This window comes from Apaloderma vittatum, unplaced genomic scaffold, assembly GCF_000703405.1.
Source record: "Apaloderma vittatum isolate BGI_N311 unplaced genomic scaffold, ASM70340v1 scaffold4543, whole genome shotgun sequence".
In the NCBI taxonomy this organism is placed as follows: domain Eukaryota; kingdom Metazoa; phylum Chordata; class Aves; order Trogoniformes; family Trogonidae; genus Apaloderma; species Apaloderma vittatum.
The window spans coordinates 27,918-45,184 of record NW_009706262.1 but is presented as its reverse complement, the minus strand read 5'-3'; the positions used below and the strand labels follow the sequence as shown (position 1 = coordinate 45,184).

Sequence of the window (17,267 nt, the reverse complement as noted above, 5' to 3'; positions counted from 1 at the left end):
ACCACAAACTGAATGGACTCTGGTTAATACTTCAGACAAAGAAGCCAAAGGCTGAAATACATCATCCTGGCTGCTCATGGGTATGGCAGTCTGTACCCATTCATCAAATCCAGAATCCTTCTGGAAACAAAAGAGGAGCATTAAGTCACTGTAGCTCCATCTGCTTTTCCACAAAGCAGCAGGGAAGCCCACTCACTGCATTCCACTTGCAGCTGAGCCTTTTATTAGTCAAGCAAAGCTTCAGAATCGTTAATATGTACATTTGCAGGGCACAATATATTGATCTTTCACCTATTTTACTGACATGCTGTCCTAAACTTGTAAGATAAAGGGCAGATTTCAAGTGGAGTAGAACTTAAAGGTGATTCAATCACTTTCTGAACAAACTGCTGCCAGATCCCCTGCTAGCGTTCTAGAGGTAATATTTAGTTACAGATGGGCTAAGCAGGGAGCTTCTTGCAACTTTAGTTTCTATAGCATTTCATATCCAGCTTTTTCCTTTCCCCCAGGAAGTTCTCCAAGCAATACACTATGAAATACTACATGAAAACCAGTTTGCATTTAACCATAGGTTAAACTGATGCATTGTGACACTGCCATTGAGGGGCCATTATCCTCTACTAATCATCTGCCATTCTCAATTATATGCCTGCAAGTTAAGTATCTAATACGTTGTGACAAAACTGTGCAATTGAAGAACTGCAGAGTAAGCAGTTTGCCAACTTGGAACAGCCACACTAGATTTTCACCATGAGGAGAGAGTTCTTTACAGGTTAAAACTTGAGTAAAGCTGGAGTTTTCAAACACCCCTCAGATGGGAAGGTGGCTGAACCACCCCATTAAGTCACCAGGAAACTAGTGCTACTTCCAGTAGATTTCAACTTTTTGCAACTTACTTATTACACTACTGACAAACATCACTAATGGTCTTACCATTAAATATTTTTCTGTGTGTTGGAATATCTGAATAGAAGCATTTAAGAAAACATTTAACTTAACTATAAATAGACATAGCTAGGATTTTGTCTTTTGTTTAACCATTGAAGTAAATTGCCTTTTATGAAAAACCTGGGAATCTACTATATTTTCTAGTTAAAATAAGTGAACTGTAGTTACACTACAATCTTTTCTTCAACTATCACAGTACCAGAGACTGACATGATTACCAGTCCCAATCTATTATAATAATAAAAAAAAGTTAATAATAAAACACATCCCATTTTCCATTACTTTTTAAACCCAAAATACAATGTAAAAATATATCTGAAATTTCCTTCCTCCTGAGCAAGGCTATAACAGTTAGCCACTAATAAGCAACAGTCAGAAAAAAAGATCGGGTACTTGGATTAGACTTGGGTCAGAATTGTCAGGGTTGGAAGAGACCTTAAAGATCATCTATCCCCCCCCCCCCGGCCATAGGCAGGGACATCCCCCACTAGATCAGGCTGCTCAGAGCCCCATCCAGTCTGGCCTGAAAAACTTCCAGGGATGGGGCTTCCACCACCTCTCTCAGCAACCTGTGCCAGTGTCTCACCACCATCATGGTGAAGAATTTCCTCCTAACATTCAATCTGAATCGACCCATCTCTAGTTTTAGTCCATTCCCTCTAGTCCTACCACTACCCAACATCCTAAGAAGTCCCTCACTAGCTTTCTTGTAGCCCCCTTGAGATACTGGAAGGTCACAATAAGGTCTCCTCGGAGCCTTCTTTTCTGCAGACTGAACAGTCCCAACTCTCTCAGTCTGTCTTCACAGGAGAGCTGCTCCAGCCCTCTGATCATCCTTGGGGCTCTTCTCTGGACACGCTCCAGCATGTTCATATCTTTCTTGTAGCAGGGGCTCCAGAACTGGACTCAGTACTCCTAATTAACATTGGAAAATCTGTTGAAGTGTATTTTCCTTGAGATTTTGGTCATTGCTCATTGCTTAGCACAGAATTAGCTGACTGAGGTTGTAGCAAATTAGTAATAGTCACAGCACACAAAATGGAATATTGTGTTGGTCCAAATACAAAGCAGGCAATCACCAATTTTAAAGGTTCAGAAAAAAAACAAACAACAAAGCATACAGTAAAGAATGAACTAAAGGCCCAATTCCCTCCAATTCCCTGTGCAGACCCTAGCACGGGTCAACAACAATCTCCTACTGTAACTCCACACACCACCCTTTAGATCCTGGGAGCTTTCTGTGCTCACTGTCCACCTTTCTGCAGGCTCACTTGACAGGCATGCTGTTCTGCAGCTGCCCACCTACACAGCAGAACAGAGGCTTTTGCCACTCCCCTTGAGGCCCTGACATGCTGTAGCTGTAAAAGTTGAGGAGTTTAAATTTCAGCATCACCACCTCTGACAGGCTGCACTTCACTTAGCTTGCAACTTGTCCTGCAGCCACACAACAGAGCCTGTGTGCTGTGGCAGCAGGCAGGAAAGCACCCTGCCACCTCGAAACTCCGCACCAGGGTATCTTTGAGCAGAGGGATAAATTCTGCCCCCTGTTTAATCTAGTCCTTGCCCTATACTTCCACTAACACAGAAGTCTGAACAATGATAGAACTGAATCACACTTACCTGACAAAGTTAAACAAGAGTTAACAATCAGTAAAAAGCCTGTGTCAAAAAAGAGGAAGCTGCATGCTCTTTAAGTGCTGTCATATACTTCTTGTGAATAAAAGTATCCTATTAGTTTCAAAACACAAAAGTCCCAACAGTAGTCTTTCCCCTATAGTGTAGCACCTTAGAAGCATCATCACTAGATATGAGAGTTAGCTAAAACCCAAAACTCAACAGGAAGAGAGATTTGTGACACCACACATCACTTCCTTCTGCAGGCATGACTTTTTTTATAGAAAATAAAACCCAAAAATTTTTATTGACTGTACTGTAGATACCTGTACAGAGTGTAAACTTTAATATTTCACCAGATACATGAACAATTCTGGAGAAAGAGTTATCAAGCACCTTCATTTCAACAGATTTTTTATATTTACAGTAAGACATACCTGATTAAGTGTATGAATAAAATGAATTAAAAGTTATACAAAAAAAATCTTTAAAATGTTTATATGGTTTGTTATTTTATGATAAATATACAGTTAAAGAGGAAGATGTCACACAGTTAAGACTCAGAACTGGCTCTGTTTAAAACTTACTGTAGTGTCCGAGGAGGGAGTGAGGAAATGGGGATGTTAGATTACCACTCTGCATTCTGGCAGCAGGCTCACAAGCCCTCTTTTTTCCTACTGCTGCAGGTTGGCTTGCAGGCAGGTTTCCTTTCCAATACACAGCGTGGAAGCCAAACTTCACTCCCAGATTTGTACTGTTAATACGACACAAGAATAATCATTTTGATTTTCCATTCCCCTTTCAAACTTACTGCTGATGAGACCATCAATACTGGCACACCTTTTTGCTGTTACTGAGCATTGTTACACAAATGGAGCATCACTGTTTTCTTTTAAGCACCAAGACACACGTGACCTTTCTGGAAATCAGATTTTTAACTGTAACAGTTTCTCATGGTCTATGAAAACGCATGGTATGGTTTGCTAAAGAAGAAACATGACTAGGATAGGATTGAAAGATCTGTTTCAGGCTTACAGAAATGAATATAAAAATATTATTTCAAAAGCTCTGAGGAAACAAATGTGACTGTGTGTCCCTTTAATATCAAAAACCACCAAGCCAATCACCACCCATTCTTTGATGAACTATCAGGAATTGAGACCTATATCTAATGTCTGTTTAGTGGATTGTAGGAAACTGCTCAGGGATCCATCTCAGATAGAAGAAAAATAACTTCTTTAAACCCAACAAAAATTCCAAATACATCCACTAAGCAGTGCTGATTATCTATAAAGAATCATTTGCCATGGGAAAGAATCACATAACCCAGGGTGAGAACTACTCCCTCACAACACATGGATAAAGTATTTCCAAAATCTCACAAGTTGAGATTCAAGTTTTGGAAGTGGAAGGAGTGGTAGTGGGAATGAATGCAGTTAGGCACTAAATCTTTTTTATTATCAGGTGTTCCTGCCCACATCTATTCATCCTTGGGACCCCTTGGTTGTTTCTCAGCTAGAGATGTGGTCCAGCTGTATATATGATGGGCTAAGCATGCCACTCTGCAAACAACTGCTGCATGCTCTGACGTCAAACTCAGTCTCAGGATTTGAGCCATGCCATCCTTTTTACTGTGCTCGGTACCAGCACAGGTGCAACTAAGGCCTCCACATTTACCTTTAAAAGCAAGGAGGTAATATTACAAGGAACAAGATGCAGTTGGACCCAACCTGGGCAGCTCTGTCTTGCCTAATTGCTACAAAACAGTCTCTGCCTCTGTGTATGTCTGCATGTGTGCATTGTGGCTTGCTGTCAGCAACATGGCACACTTATCTTTAGGGCCTGATTCTGTCGATAGGAGTGAATTGTTTACAGCTCATTTCCAAAAGGTGTCTGCACTCTAAAGCTTATTTTAATGCTCAGTTTCTTTCTATACAATCCACTCCAACTGTATTGTCAGGGCACCGGCAAGAACGGCCTCCTGGGGTAGCCAAGCAGAGATGAGTGCAACCACCATTATTCACTGTACAGTAGTTATGTCCTGGAAAAGAACAAAAAGGTAAAATGTTACAGAAAAACAAAAGCAAAACCACAAAAAAAAAAAAAAGAGAAATAAAAAAAGGTATAGATTCATGACTGCACTAGAAAAACAAGCCATAATGAAATTGAAAGTCAAACAAAACTGCTTTGGGGAGATGAAAGTCATCATATCCCTTGTGTCTGATATTCACCTCAAAGAAAGATCCAGATATCAGGACAGAGCACAAGAGGCGACATGAAAAAATGGGCTGCTCCTGAAACACCCTTCATAAATTCATAAATCTGTCCAGACTTCTGCAAGGCCTTTGACATGGTTCCCCACAACACCCTTCTCTCTAAGTAGCAGACATAAGGACTTGATAGGTGGACTGTTCGGTGGATAAGAAGCTGGCTGGATGGTCGCACCCAGAGGGTTGTGGTCAAGGGCTCGATTTCCAGATGGAGATGGGTAACAGACCCCTCAGGGGTCTGTACTGAGACCAGTGCTGTTCAGTATCTTCATCAGTGATACGCACAGGGGGACCGAGTGCACCCTTGGCACCAAGCTGAGTGGTGCAGTTGACGTGCCAGGGGGATGGAATGTGATCCAGAGGAACCTGGGGACAAGCTGGAGAAGTGAGCCCACATGAACCTCACAAGGTTCAATAAGCCCAGGTGCAAGGTCCTGTACCTGGGTCAGGGCAATCCTTGTTATCAGTACAGGCTGGGGCATGGTATGTTAGAGAGCAGGCCTGAGGAGAAGGACTTGGGGGCATTGGTGGACAAAAAGCTGGACATGAGCCACCAATGCGTGCTTGCAGGCCAGGTGGCCGGTTTCATCTTGGCTGCATCAAAAGAAGTGTGGCCAGCAGATCAAGAGAGGTGATTCTGCCCTCTACTCTGGTGAGACCTCACCTGCAGTACTGTGTCCAGTTCTGGAGCCCTCAACACAAAAAGGACTGGACCTACTTCAACAGGTCCATGAGGAGGTCCACAAACATGATCAAAGGGCTGAAGCACCTCTCCTACAAGGACAGGCTGAGAGTTGGGTGTGTTCAGCCTGGAGAAGAGAAGGATCCAGGGAGAACTTAGAGTGGCCTTCCAGTACTTGAAAGGGGCCTGCAGGAAAGCTGGGGAGGGACGGCTTGAAAGGACACGTAGCAATAAGATGAGGGACAACGGTTTTTAATTGGAGCAAGGTAGATTTAGATTAGCCATTAGGAAGAAGTCTTTACTATGAGGGTGGTGAAACACTGGCACAGCTTGACCACAGAAGTGGTGGAGTCCCTACCCCTGGAGGTATTCAAGGTCAGGTTTGATGAGGCTCTGACTGATCTGCTCTAGTTGAAGACGTTCCTTCTCACTGCAGGGGAGTTGGCCTCAATGACCTTTAAAGGTCCCTTCCAGCCCAACAATTCTATGATTCAATGGATTGGCCAAGCGGTCACAGACATCAGAATGGAGAGACAGTGAGTGAGGAAACACAGAAAGCAGAAAATATTACAGTACATCATCCTTGGATACCACCCACTACAAACACATAGATGAATGACCCATGAAAACAAGAAAACCAGGTAGGTAGGGAAGAGTGTGTAAATATTGAAGGGTAAAATAAAAGAGAAGACAGTGTCGGAAGCAATGGATCTGAGGGGAAATGCACATATCAGAGAAAAACACGTGAAATAGACACATGATGAGAAAGAAATGATACCAAAGTTCTAAATATTATAGCTATATGCATTTACTCGGAGCACACATGTTGTTTTGCTTTACACTGCCTACCAGAATGGAATTGTGGATCAACTAGTAAAACAACATCGTAACTGATTTCTTAGTTATAATATATATCTGCATTTTTAAGCTCTGAACCAAACTTTCAATTAAATTAAATTTTACTACATATATATAGAACAATTTGAAGATAAATTATCTTAGGGGTTTTTTTTAGGCCTAAAGGAAAAACATCATTACTCCTACAATTTCAGCCACATTGTAATAATAAAGTGAACTCTTCTCCTAGCTGCAATTTACTAAGAACAAAGTACTGAATGGTGATATTGCTTTCCAAATAAGTTATTTCAAGTATCAACTTCCTCTCTTCTGTGCTTCACAAGGGGCTTTTCAATAATGTATCTGAAAAATTTAACATTCATTGGAGCAGAAAGACCAGCCCAGCCACTCTACTACCTGCTGTTTTCTGAACATTCCTTTTTCAAAAACACTGAATCTCATTAAGGACATCTGGAACACCATGATATTTCTGCAGTTTAAACTTAAAAATAAGTAAATAAGGCCCTATCCATGAATTTCAATTTATACAATGACAACATAGAAGCTTTTGCTATTTCAGATCCTCATGTTGATCACAGACTTTTCCTTCCATAAAGCATAGAACAGGCTCCTTCTCCCCTCCATATTCTGGTTTCATATGGCAACCACAACAACTGCTTTTATGAAAAAAAAAAAAGTAGTGGCTTTTAATTTCTTAGTACATGTAAATCTAAGCACTAATCAGTTCTTTACTGACTACCTAGATCAGTTGGCAGCCTGTCAATGGGAACTGCTACTAAGTTCATTTATACACTGCGGTTTTGCACAGCTGTAAAAACTTCAGGATCACGTGGATTACCTCCTGGGCACTGGGCGAAGGCTGTAGTGATTCCATAGAGACGGGAGCGCTTGTGAGGCTGGAAGTTATCCTGTTCTGTTGAAATTGTACGATCCACTGCTACAACAGCATCCCTGTCATATGCAGAAGAGAATATACCAAAGTGAGATGAAGGTGGAAGTACAGAGGAAATCAAAACAAAAACAAGAAACTAACCCCTAAAAGGGAAGCAATCTGAAGTTGTTTCTTTTTACAGTTAGGAAGTGATGCCAGAAGCAAAATCCTCCAAGACCTCATCCTTCCTGGACAACTCAAATATGATACAACCTTCATTCTGCGCAGCTAAGAAATTTAGCAGGGAGCCACCTTACTAATTTTGAAGGTACTTCCAATACAGGAACACATCTGTTAGTGGTTTTGACACATTCTCCTTATTTTGACCCTCTGACATTTTCTATGGTACAGCTGATATTGCAGCTACTGTGTGTAACAATTATGGACAATGTTGTGTTTCAGGTAGATCACAAAGAATATGTCAGCTAGTCATAATCAAGTCTTTTCCTCCTAAAAATAAAAGGGTAGTCAACTGACAGACCTGTAACACAGTTTCCCATTTACACAAGCCCATTCTAGAATGGCATTTCCCAGTTGGTACAGTCTAGCTTGGAAATCCTTAACACATTAAGAGCTCTTCCTGCTGCAATTGATGGAGTCATTTGTGTAAAAGTTTGCAGACAAAGGCCACACAACCACTGATGTCAAGGAAAAACAAATATTCAAAAATGTATGGACTGGATTTTTTTACTGGAAAATATAATAAACTCTAAAGTCTTGATCATATGTCAACTGAATATTTGCAACAAAGAAAGTGTTATTAAGACAGTAAAAATGTTTTTTTCTCATTTCTGCTTGAACATTCAGATAACACAGGGCACAGAAAGCCACAGGAGACTAATTTCTGCCTTCTACAATACAGCAAGTACAGTCATAAGTGAAACATGTTAGCTCCCACTCCTTTCCCAAAAATATTCAGTGTCAAAAGCATTTTTTCAGAGGACAAATCACTAAGCTGAAAATGAAAACTTGAGTTAACTGGCAACATCATAGGTCAACTCTACAGATTCACTCCACCCTGCAGCAGCTATTGCCAGGCAAGCAAAAAAACCCAGGAGTGTGCGAGAGGTCAGACATGAGAAATGCAACATATACTTCAGTTCCTACCAGGGAGAAGAATAGATTAAAGCTTTCCATAATTTCTTTAGCAGATAGCATACCTTCTCCAGTCTGTGTAGTATAAATTCTTCCCATAGCTTGTAACACTAAAAGGATACTGAATTCCTTCAACAATCTTTCGTCGACCAAGCTGATTAGGGTTCATGCATTCCAGCCTCTTGGTACCTGGATGCAGTGAAACAATTAAGCCTTTGCAACAGAGCAAGAGAGCTCTCATGGGGGATGAATGGTAAGCGTAAGCATGCAAGCATGAACAGACTAAAACTTTTTGCAAGTCTTTCATTGTGCTGCTCAGCCAAAGCCCTGTCCCTGCCACATCCCTGCATGTGCCAGGGACTGGATGAAGAAGAACTTTGGTGCTGAAGCTACTCAGCACACCACCTAACTTACAGGAACACGGGTGTCTAGTGCAGCCACAGCCACTGCTCACCAGCTGACATTGCTGCTACAGATACCAACATCCTCAGGCTGGTGTGGAAGCTGACACAGAAGGTGTCCTCCATTCTGGAGGGATACTTCAAACATTAACCAGTTCTGCCTCCTCTGGAAGGCATTTTTGCAAAGTTAGTCTGGTGAGCGTGTTCCTAGCATGCTTGCTGGGTTGGGCCGCCAATGCAAGACTGCAGAAAAACCATCAAACTTGTAGATGCAAACAGGGTGCAAAAATGTCTCACTGTAAAGCTGCTACACATGTTGGGGATACTGCTAGTGAATGTAAACACCTGTAGGTTTCTCTTGCATAGTGGGTTTCAAAATTAGGGGAAAAAGTAAAAGAGACAAATGCAAGAACAAGAGAGGAATAGAGAAAAAGAAAATAAAGACAGTCCAGGGAGACATATTTGAAGGTCAGAGAAAGTGTCTTACAGTGATAAAGAGAGCTTGATCGTTTTAGTTAACCAAAAACTTGAAAGGTGACTTGAAGCGTAAAAGCACCTCCATAAGGGGAGATCTCTGGCAGAGTCTACTGGGAGAAAGATGAGAAAGACAGCAAGATGACAAAAAAGACCCAAACCCAAAACATTCAAAAGAGAATTAAAATCACGCCTTTTTTACCTGGCAAGACACTGGCACAAAACTAACCATGGGCTGGTGGCAGAACCTTCTTCTCTTGATCTTTGAATCTAGTATGAATTGCTTTTTCAAGACTTTCTTCAGTCAAATATAAATCACACTTTGCTTAATGTTACAAGTCTTAGAACAACAGTGCCGGGATGACCTTCTGTAGGGCCAGATTACATGAATCGGTATTTTTTCCTGGTCTGAAACTCACAACTTCTAGAAAGCCCTAAGCACTACCTAAAGAGGCAGCCACATATAAGGCACAGACACAAACCTATTGCATTCCTGGAAAGTTTTGTGCTCTGCATTGAAATCTTTCCATATGCACACAATCTCATGTGAATGCTACAGTGGTAGTAACAACAAATTGAGAGATTATTAGAGCCAAAAAGGAAGGCATGCAGTCAAAGACGCAGCCCAAATAGCTATAAACACTAATAGTCTGCGCATAATTTTGGGATTGGACATACTTATTATACTACTATTGGGAAGATTTTAGCACTTCTTTACCTGCATCTACCCAGCATAGCATTGAGGAGTAAGGATCAAACGTCAGTCCGTTCGGTAAACCAAGATCGTCTTTAACAAGAATTCTTCTGTTTGTGCCATCCATGTATGAGGTTTCAATTTTAGGAGCTTCTCTGTTCCAGTCAGTCCAGTACAAATTTCTTAAGAGGAGGTAAAAGGTAAGAATTAAGACAGTGACTGATCTCAAAAGACTGTTGTAATTAAGGAAAATGCTAAGGGCATAGAAGTAAAACACACACCCCCTAAATCATTTAAGAAGGACCATGTTGCACTTTGATATGGCAGTAACAAAAGTATGGTAAAGATGCAACAAATGCTATACTTGCATTAAAAAAAAAAAAAAGAGGAATCACACACATGAGAAGAAATGCTTTCTCTACATTGTTCAGGTTATATGCAAGACACCATGTGAAAAGACCTCTATTTCAACAGTTCCAAGGAGCATTCAAAATGTATGTCCACAGTTCTCACCGCACCTCATGTCTGCTCAAGATAAACAGGAGCATTTGGCATAAGCATGCAAGAGCATTTAGAATAGATTTGTGGGATTAACTCAAAACATTTGTCTTTTCATCCAACACACAATGGAATCACAGTAGTTTATGGTCAGGAAAGAACCCCAGAGATGCTCTGTTATTAATAGCTATTTGTGTGTAGCGTTTTTTCTTCTTGGATGCACTTTTTGTGGCTGAGAATTTACACGGGCCATCAACACAAACACCTTTGTTGTTTACTCCTCACACACACTCACATCCAATCTAGTAGGAGACAGAAGTCCATGCTGCTTGACCTGACCTGAACCCAGAGCCCTACTCCGTCAGTGGGGTTCTGCATGAAAACGACATGTCTCCTCAATCTGATTACACTTGCGACTCATGTTAAACAAAAAAATACATAAAATTAAGCTTTGCACATGTCTCTTGACAGCTTATCCATACCCTCTCATAGGATCCACAACAATTGCTCTGGGGTTCACCAAGCCACTGTCAAAAAGAATGCGACGCTGACGCCCATCCAGCCTTGCCACTTCTATTCTATCCAGCTGAGAGTCAGTCCAGAAGATGTTGCGACCTAGATGATCTACAGCTATCCCTTCAGGGCTTCCCAAGTCTGCAGGAGAACAGAGAAAAACATGCCCAGGCATTATATTTATTCCCAATACACAATGTCACCCTCACAACCATAACTCTCCACTGAAATAACTTTTCTGGTCCAACAAAAGCTTCTTCATGTCGGTGGAAGAGGAATATACATTTTGTCTTATGAAGTTTAAGTAACAGAACTTTCATAAACACACAGAATGACAAATTCTATGAAAAACCAACTCATCACGCATATATAAGCCTTCCTGGGGGGGTGGACACAGAAAAAGTGCTGACAGAGAAATAAACAGTAGACATTATCAGAATCTTATTCTACCCTCTTTAGCAGGCCAAGATCTATAAAGGATTTTATAATCCTTAATATTTCTCCTTCTTTGGTACTGGCATAGGTGGCATCCCTCTGAAAACTGGATTTATGCTAAGTTTAGCCAGTGCGATACTTAAAGATAATCAAGTTCTGAAGCACTAGAGATATTTATATTAGCTAACTGACAGAGTTTAGAACCGGGTCTTTGTTTTTGCAGAACAATCTTTTTTGGAACATGTTTTAGTACTGTATGTGCACAGTTTTTCTTGGACAGTTAGTTGTTCCAAAAGCAACAGGAAATAGCAGATAATGACTTTACTGCTTTAGTATTAGTATTTTCTAATTCAGATAAAGGATGCAGAATAAATATATAGCACTCCAAGGTTCAATTCAGCCACTATGAAAAACTGCTCTATACTCTTCAGGGTTCATATATCCATTGAAAAAGAGGAGGCAGGCTGTGTAGGGTGTAATGAAGCCAATGACACATACACTTTTAGACCAATTTTGCTTCCAAAAGAAAATGAAAGAGTTGTACATGGTCACTTCTAAAAGCAGGTGAAGTGACCCTTCATATCAGTCAGCTGTTCAAAACCCACCCCCACCTTTTAAATAGATATTGACATGACACGTAGATTTGAAAGAATGACAGAATGTGACCTATTAGCCTTTCTCTTATTCTCCAGTTTACTTACAGCCTACTTTACTGACAGCCATTAAATAAACAGTATGTGACAAAATTAACCTTTCTGGAGAAAATGCATTTGGTCTAGAACATGGGGCAGAGCCATCTAAAATTTGCTACTGTGACTTTGCTATGAAAAATAGTTGCACAACAGTTTAAACAGACTCTGCTCTCTCACACAGGTGGATTGCACTTACTACACTTGGACACAACATTTTAGATGCATGTTCATTGCTGAAGAGGCAGAAGAGAACAAATAAGATTTATCTCACTGCATTGGATGCACAGCTCATACATGGGGTGGGGGACCAAGAAAGCAAGTGTGAATCAGTTGTCTCTTTACTCCCACTTTGGCATACTTTAACTTAGCTACATGGACTTCACGTTACTAATTGCATTTCTCCAGTTGCCTCTGTGGAACTAAACCTGTCATCTACAAGATCAAATATTCCTACTTCTTTTCTTTCTAATGGCAGAGGCTGCAGAGATCAGCCTCATTGAGGTCATGGTAGTGGTAATCCCTGGTTTCTGGGATCAGAAGATCACTGACTAAATACTGGTGGAGAAGATGTCAGCCTTTTTTAGTAAACAGAAAGTAGCAGGCAAAAGATCTGCTGTCACTGATTTCCAGGAGCCCCTGTTTCCTGACTAGTTTCTTGCTTCAGCTATATGCCAGGAGGATTAAAGAATGTCTAAAGTAAATGTCTTGCCTATCTGGTTGACCATGAGCCAGAAAAAACTATCCCCCACGGATTTGTCAGGGAATATATGGGAATATATGTTACTATCAGTCTTTTCAGAGTCACAGATGTGTTCCCGCTGTGTTGTCATCAGGCCTGATACAGTCACAAGCTTTGTCCCTGGGGACAGGCTTGCACAGACACGAATGGCTGATAGGACTTAAGCACTTACAATGAAGAGGAAAGCTCTCCTTCCCAACCTGCCTCTACAGCTGCAGAGCTCAGAAAGCCTCCACAGGCTATACAGCTGCAGGAAGAGATGAGAAGTGGATGGGGCTCCACAACAAAAACATGTTTCTGCAAAGCAATGCAACTTAGATCACAAGAGGTTTAACAAACAAATAAGTAGCACATTCCATAAAAATACACGCGAACTGAAGAAAGCAGCTGCAGCTCACAGGAGGAAGAAAAAGATCAAATCAAAACAAAGAATTCTCATGAGTCTTCTGAGGGAGGCATTTTCCTATTTCCTGAAATTTTAAAGTTTCAGTTTTGGCCAGCATAGAAGATATCCATTCAAATCCTGAATTTTCAGCCTTATTTGGTTCTGACTCCTTATTGAAGAGCCTGTTAATATACACAAAGTGCAACACTGCTCAGAGTCTCACTGACATGCTACTTCCACTTCTGGCCTTAAACTTAGTTCATTTAAAGAGAACCAACTTCTTGCCTATCTTAGCAGTGGAAAAGCTGTAAAGGGCTACTGCACAGGGAACAGATCTTTTCTTATTTTATGTTACCCAGATCTTTTGGTTATTGTTTATCCAAATAACACCAACTTGTAACATTACATCTCAGGCAACACTTGGGAAGTATATATTACTAAATTCAAGTCGCTAATGTCATTCTCTAGGAAGGAGCAAGAGGAAGAATTTTGTGCTGTTACCTGTTTTGATGATAGTTGTTGGCTCCCCTCCATGCAAGCTAGCCCTGCTGATCGAAGGGCCACTGATGTCCGTCCAATAAACCATCTTGTCCGTGCAATCGTAAGCAACTCCAATAACAACTTTGTCCTGTTGGTCAACAAGCAAGTTACATCAGCTTCCGCTAAACAGTTCTTTGACAGCAGCACTAGTTAAATTTCAAGCCTGAAAAACCAAAATTCTTGAAGAAAGGTGGGAGATGGGGAGGACAGGAAGAGAAGGTGAATAGGAGACAGTCACTGTAGAATAGCTTGGAAAATGCTTTAAATTATAAGTCCCTTTTAAATAGCAGACACCATTTACCTTATTTCAAAGAAGCATTGTAGGTACTAGTACTGAACAATTGGTCTGACACCTGCATATGTATTTAACTAAAGTTTATGTTACTGTTTTACTGTGTTATTCCTCATGTGCTTTTTCCTCTTGTTCTTTCCCTTCAAGGAGGAATAATGACTTCTATCAAATCTGACTTGTGTTCTGTAGTCATCAGTCCATGGATTATGGTTGTATTTCATGTATTTCAGCAGTGCTACCTACACAGCATCACTTGACTCAAAAACTTCTAGCAAAGCAAGTTTTTAAAATAAAAAATAGCTTAACCAAGTACTCCAACAAATTATTCTGCTGGAAAGAATATGCTCAGGGACAAGGAACATATATATGCAATTTTCTAGACCAAAGGACTAGAGTTTGAGTTTAGAGCTGAAACTCTTTCCTCCAAGCAAATGAAAGAGACTTGCAAGGTAAAACAGTAATTTCAAATGGATTCCCAGGTCCGTCATCTCTGCTTTTTTTTGGTAACTTCCAAGTTCTTACAAAGATGGTCCAAACCCATGCATTAAAACAGATGCATTTATTCATCAGCGTACATTAATATTGCAGGTTACAAAACAATCCGAACACCTCTAAGCTGCTAAATGCTGTCACTTCACAAATACACAACACTGAGACAATACTGTTAGCCAAATCTGAAAGTTTCATTTTAATTAAAAGTTTTAAGGAAGAGTTGCATCTTACCTCTTGGAAGCTGTTTCCTGAAGGTACTTCTAATTAACTGACTTAAACTGGACCAAGTACATAATGAACCAGCTGAGCAGGATTCAGAATCGCATCTATCAGCCTAACTATCCCATTTTACACAGAGTATTTTGCTTTATATTTAGATTGTTGCAGCAGCACTTTAGACAAGAGACAAAAGCTTTATTTTGCTTTTACATCACAGTACCATTTATTGCACTATTTACTGAACTACATCTGTGTAACTTGGCCATTACTTGTTCTACTAAATATTCGCAGTAACGTAAAAAAAGAGGCCAGCATGCTACCTAGCATTGCTATCTATTATAAATACACTACCACTGGAATGGAAACAAAAATCCCAGGCTTCAGGCAAAACAAATGTGATGAAACTGGAAGTGAGAAGAGTTGGCATGTATCAAAGGTGATGGAAAAGATAGGTTCTCAGCATACAGATTCATTTTCAAGGAACAAAAGATTCTCAGGACAGTAGCAAGAACTGTGGGAAAAATATTTACCACCCACTGGGCTTGCACATGGAGAAGGAAGCAAAAACAAAGGGAAAAGATAATCTATATATAGATGTGGCCAAGAAGTGCAGAGACTGAAAAACAACAAGAGATTAAGACTTGGGAAAAAACTTCGAGAGAGCAAGAGGACAAATATGCGCCGCTCCACATACTGTTACTTTTATACCAGACTCAGAAAGCCAATGGAAGTGTGAGTAAAGGAGGGTTTGTATGACAAGCTGTTGGAGGCATGTGAGATCACAAATATTAAATTTTCGTCTCATAAGCTAGTTTTTAAAGGAAATAATTCTTTCTTTGGCTCAGTTCTAGGCTTTTTGACTAGTCAAGTCAGCAATTTTCAGTGGAAAAATGAAAGAGGATACTGAAATTTTAATGAGAAGTAAAAATCGAGTTTGGAACTTAAATTATCAAATTAGATAGACAAGCACTCTCACTTCCATCTTTGCCATAAGTCTTCCAAAACACATGGACGTAGTACAGTAGGTTACTTACTGGAATATGCAAGAGTGCTCTGGCACCATTTTTCTTCATATTATTTCCGTCTAGCGGAACATGTTCAATTTTACCACTCTGGGCAAAGAGTAAGTGCGTTCCTGGTGGCAGAGGTACTGTATCTGGTCGAACAGAGGGCCCAATAACAACAGGAGGAGCAGCTGTGCTCAGACCTTGTTAATAGAGAAGGAAACAGATGGGGGAAAAAATTAGCTTGTACAGCGTAACAAGGCTCCTTGTTATTTCTAGAGATACAATTACAGTCAGACTTGTTAGAAGGAAAGAGCCCTATAAGCAGACACTAATAACTACAATCAGATGCAGAAAGCTTCTGAATTTTTCCCCTTGGCTGACAGAGAAGGAACAATTGACATAATACGTCTTTTCATGTTCAGCTCTGTATTTGTTCTTTCCCTCCAATCTTTAGAAAAACCCATGTCATTTTGCAGCTGAAGTGAGGAAGATGGAAGAAGGAATATCCTTCATTTCCTGAGGCAAGACGATTACCACACATTCAGATTTGCTACAGTTCCCAGAGGGCAAAATCTGTAGGGGTCCCTCACAGCTTGAAGACAGGAAAGAAGTTAGAAAGCCATCTTCTTATTCAGAGGCTGACCACAGTCGTCCAGATGTCCTGGCTGAAGGAAAAGTGTATGCTGAGTTAACAAGGGCTGCAGCATGGAGTGTATCATCACTGGGACGACAAAGATTTGCATTGCTCCAAGTCAATGCTGTAGCTCAGGAGCATGACTAAGCCCCACATTTTGGAGACCGTGCACTTGAGTGGAGAGACAAGCATAAGAAACAAGTGCTTCAGCCACTTACATGGTGGTCGAACTCCTTGGCCACTTCTGGTGCCATCAATCTCATTTCCATCCCTGTCTACACACCAGCAATATCCAGTGCTACCATGGCACTGAGTGGGTAGGTAATTCCCATGCTCATCACACTGGGGAACGAACTGACCAACTCTTATCACCCCTGGGAAGAAAGTGCCTCCACTTCCAAGAGCTCCTTCTCGTTCACGCTGGCATTTGGTCTTTTCCCCTTCTGTGGGAAAAAAAAAAAAAAAGACTGGTGAAAATTTCTGCTTTAACTACTAATTATGTTCAATTAGCAATTTTAATGCATGCTGACCACTCAATGGAAGTATTCTTACTGCTGCAGGAACACAGTACTCTTACAAACCTTGAAGGCACAAGCCTTCAGCTACTTTCAGGGAACAGCCTGCCCTATGTAAATGGACCCATTTGCCTTAAACTCATGTTGTCTTTCACTGTCTAGTTTAAAACAGAACAAACAGTCTCCTGCAGCTCCCTACATTGAAGGACTCTTCAAAAGGACTCTTCCTACATTGAAGGACTCTCCTGCATGGGGCAGGATTCACACTTAGAGTGGCCGTGGGGGGTTGCAGTGTCTGGGGCAGCCGGGGGGGTGCCGCGGGGGCCCACCCGGCGTTCT

At 40.9% G+C, this 17,267-nt stretch overlaps 1 protein-coding gene across 1 annotated transcript in view; it reads right to left on the bottom strand.

The window, feature by feature from the left end:
• Positions 1-4,211: 4,211 nt before the first annotated feature.
• Positions 4,212-17,267, bottom strand: part of NID1 (nidogen 1) — a gene marked incomplete at its 5' end in the record, with an annotated part of 34,056 nt that continues 21,000 nt past the window's right edge. The window contains 8 exons of the mRNA XM_009865706.1: positions 4,212-4,603; positions 7,211-7,323; positions 8,464-8,587; positions 9,992-10,149; positions 10,948-11,119; positions 13,731-13,857; positions 15,807-15,979; positions 16,632-16,856. Coding sequence (XP_009864008.1) covers positions 4,482-4,603; positions 7,211-7,323; positions 8,464-8,587; positions 9,992-10,149; positions 10,948-11,119; positions 13,731-13,857; positions 15,807-15,979; positions 16,632-16,856 — 1,214 coding nt within the window. The remainder of the gene's footprint in view (positions 4,604-7,210; positions 7,324-8,463; positions 8,588-9,991; positions 10,150-10,947; positions 11,120-13,730; positions 13,858-15,806; positions 15,980-16,631; positions 16,857-17,267) is intronic.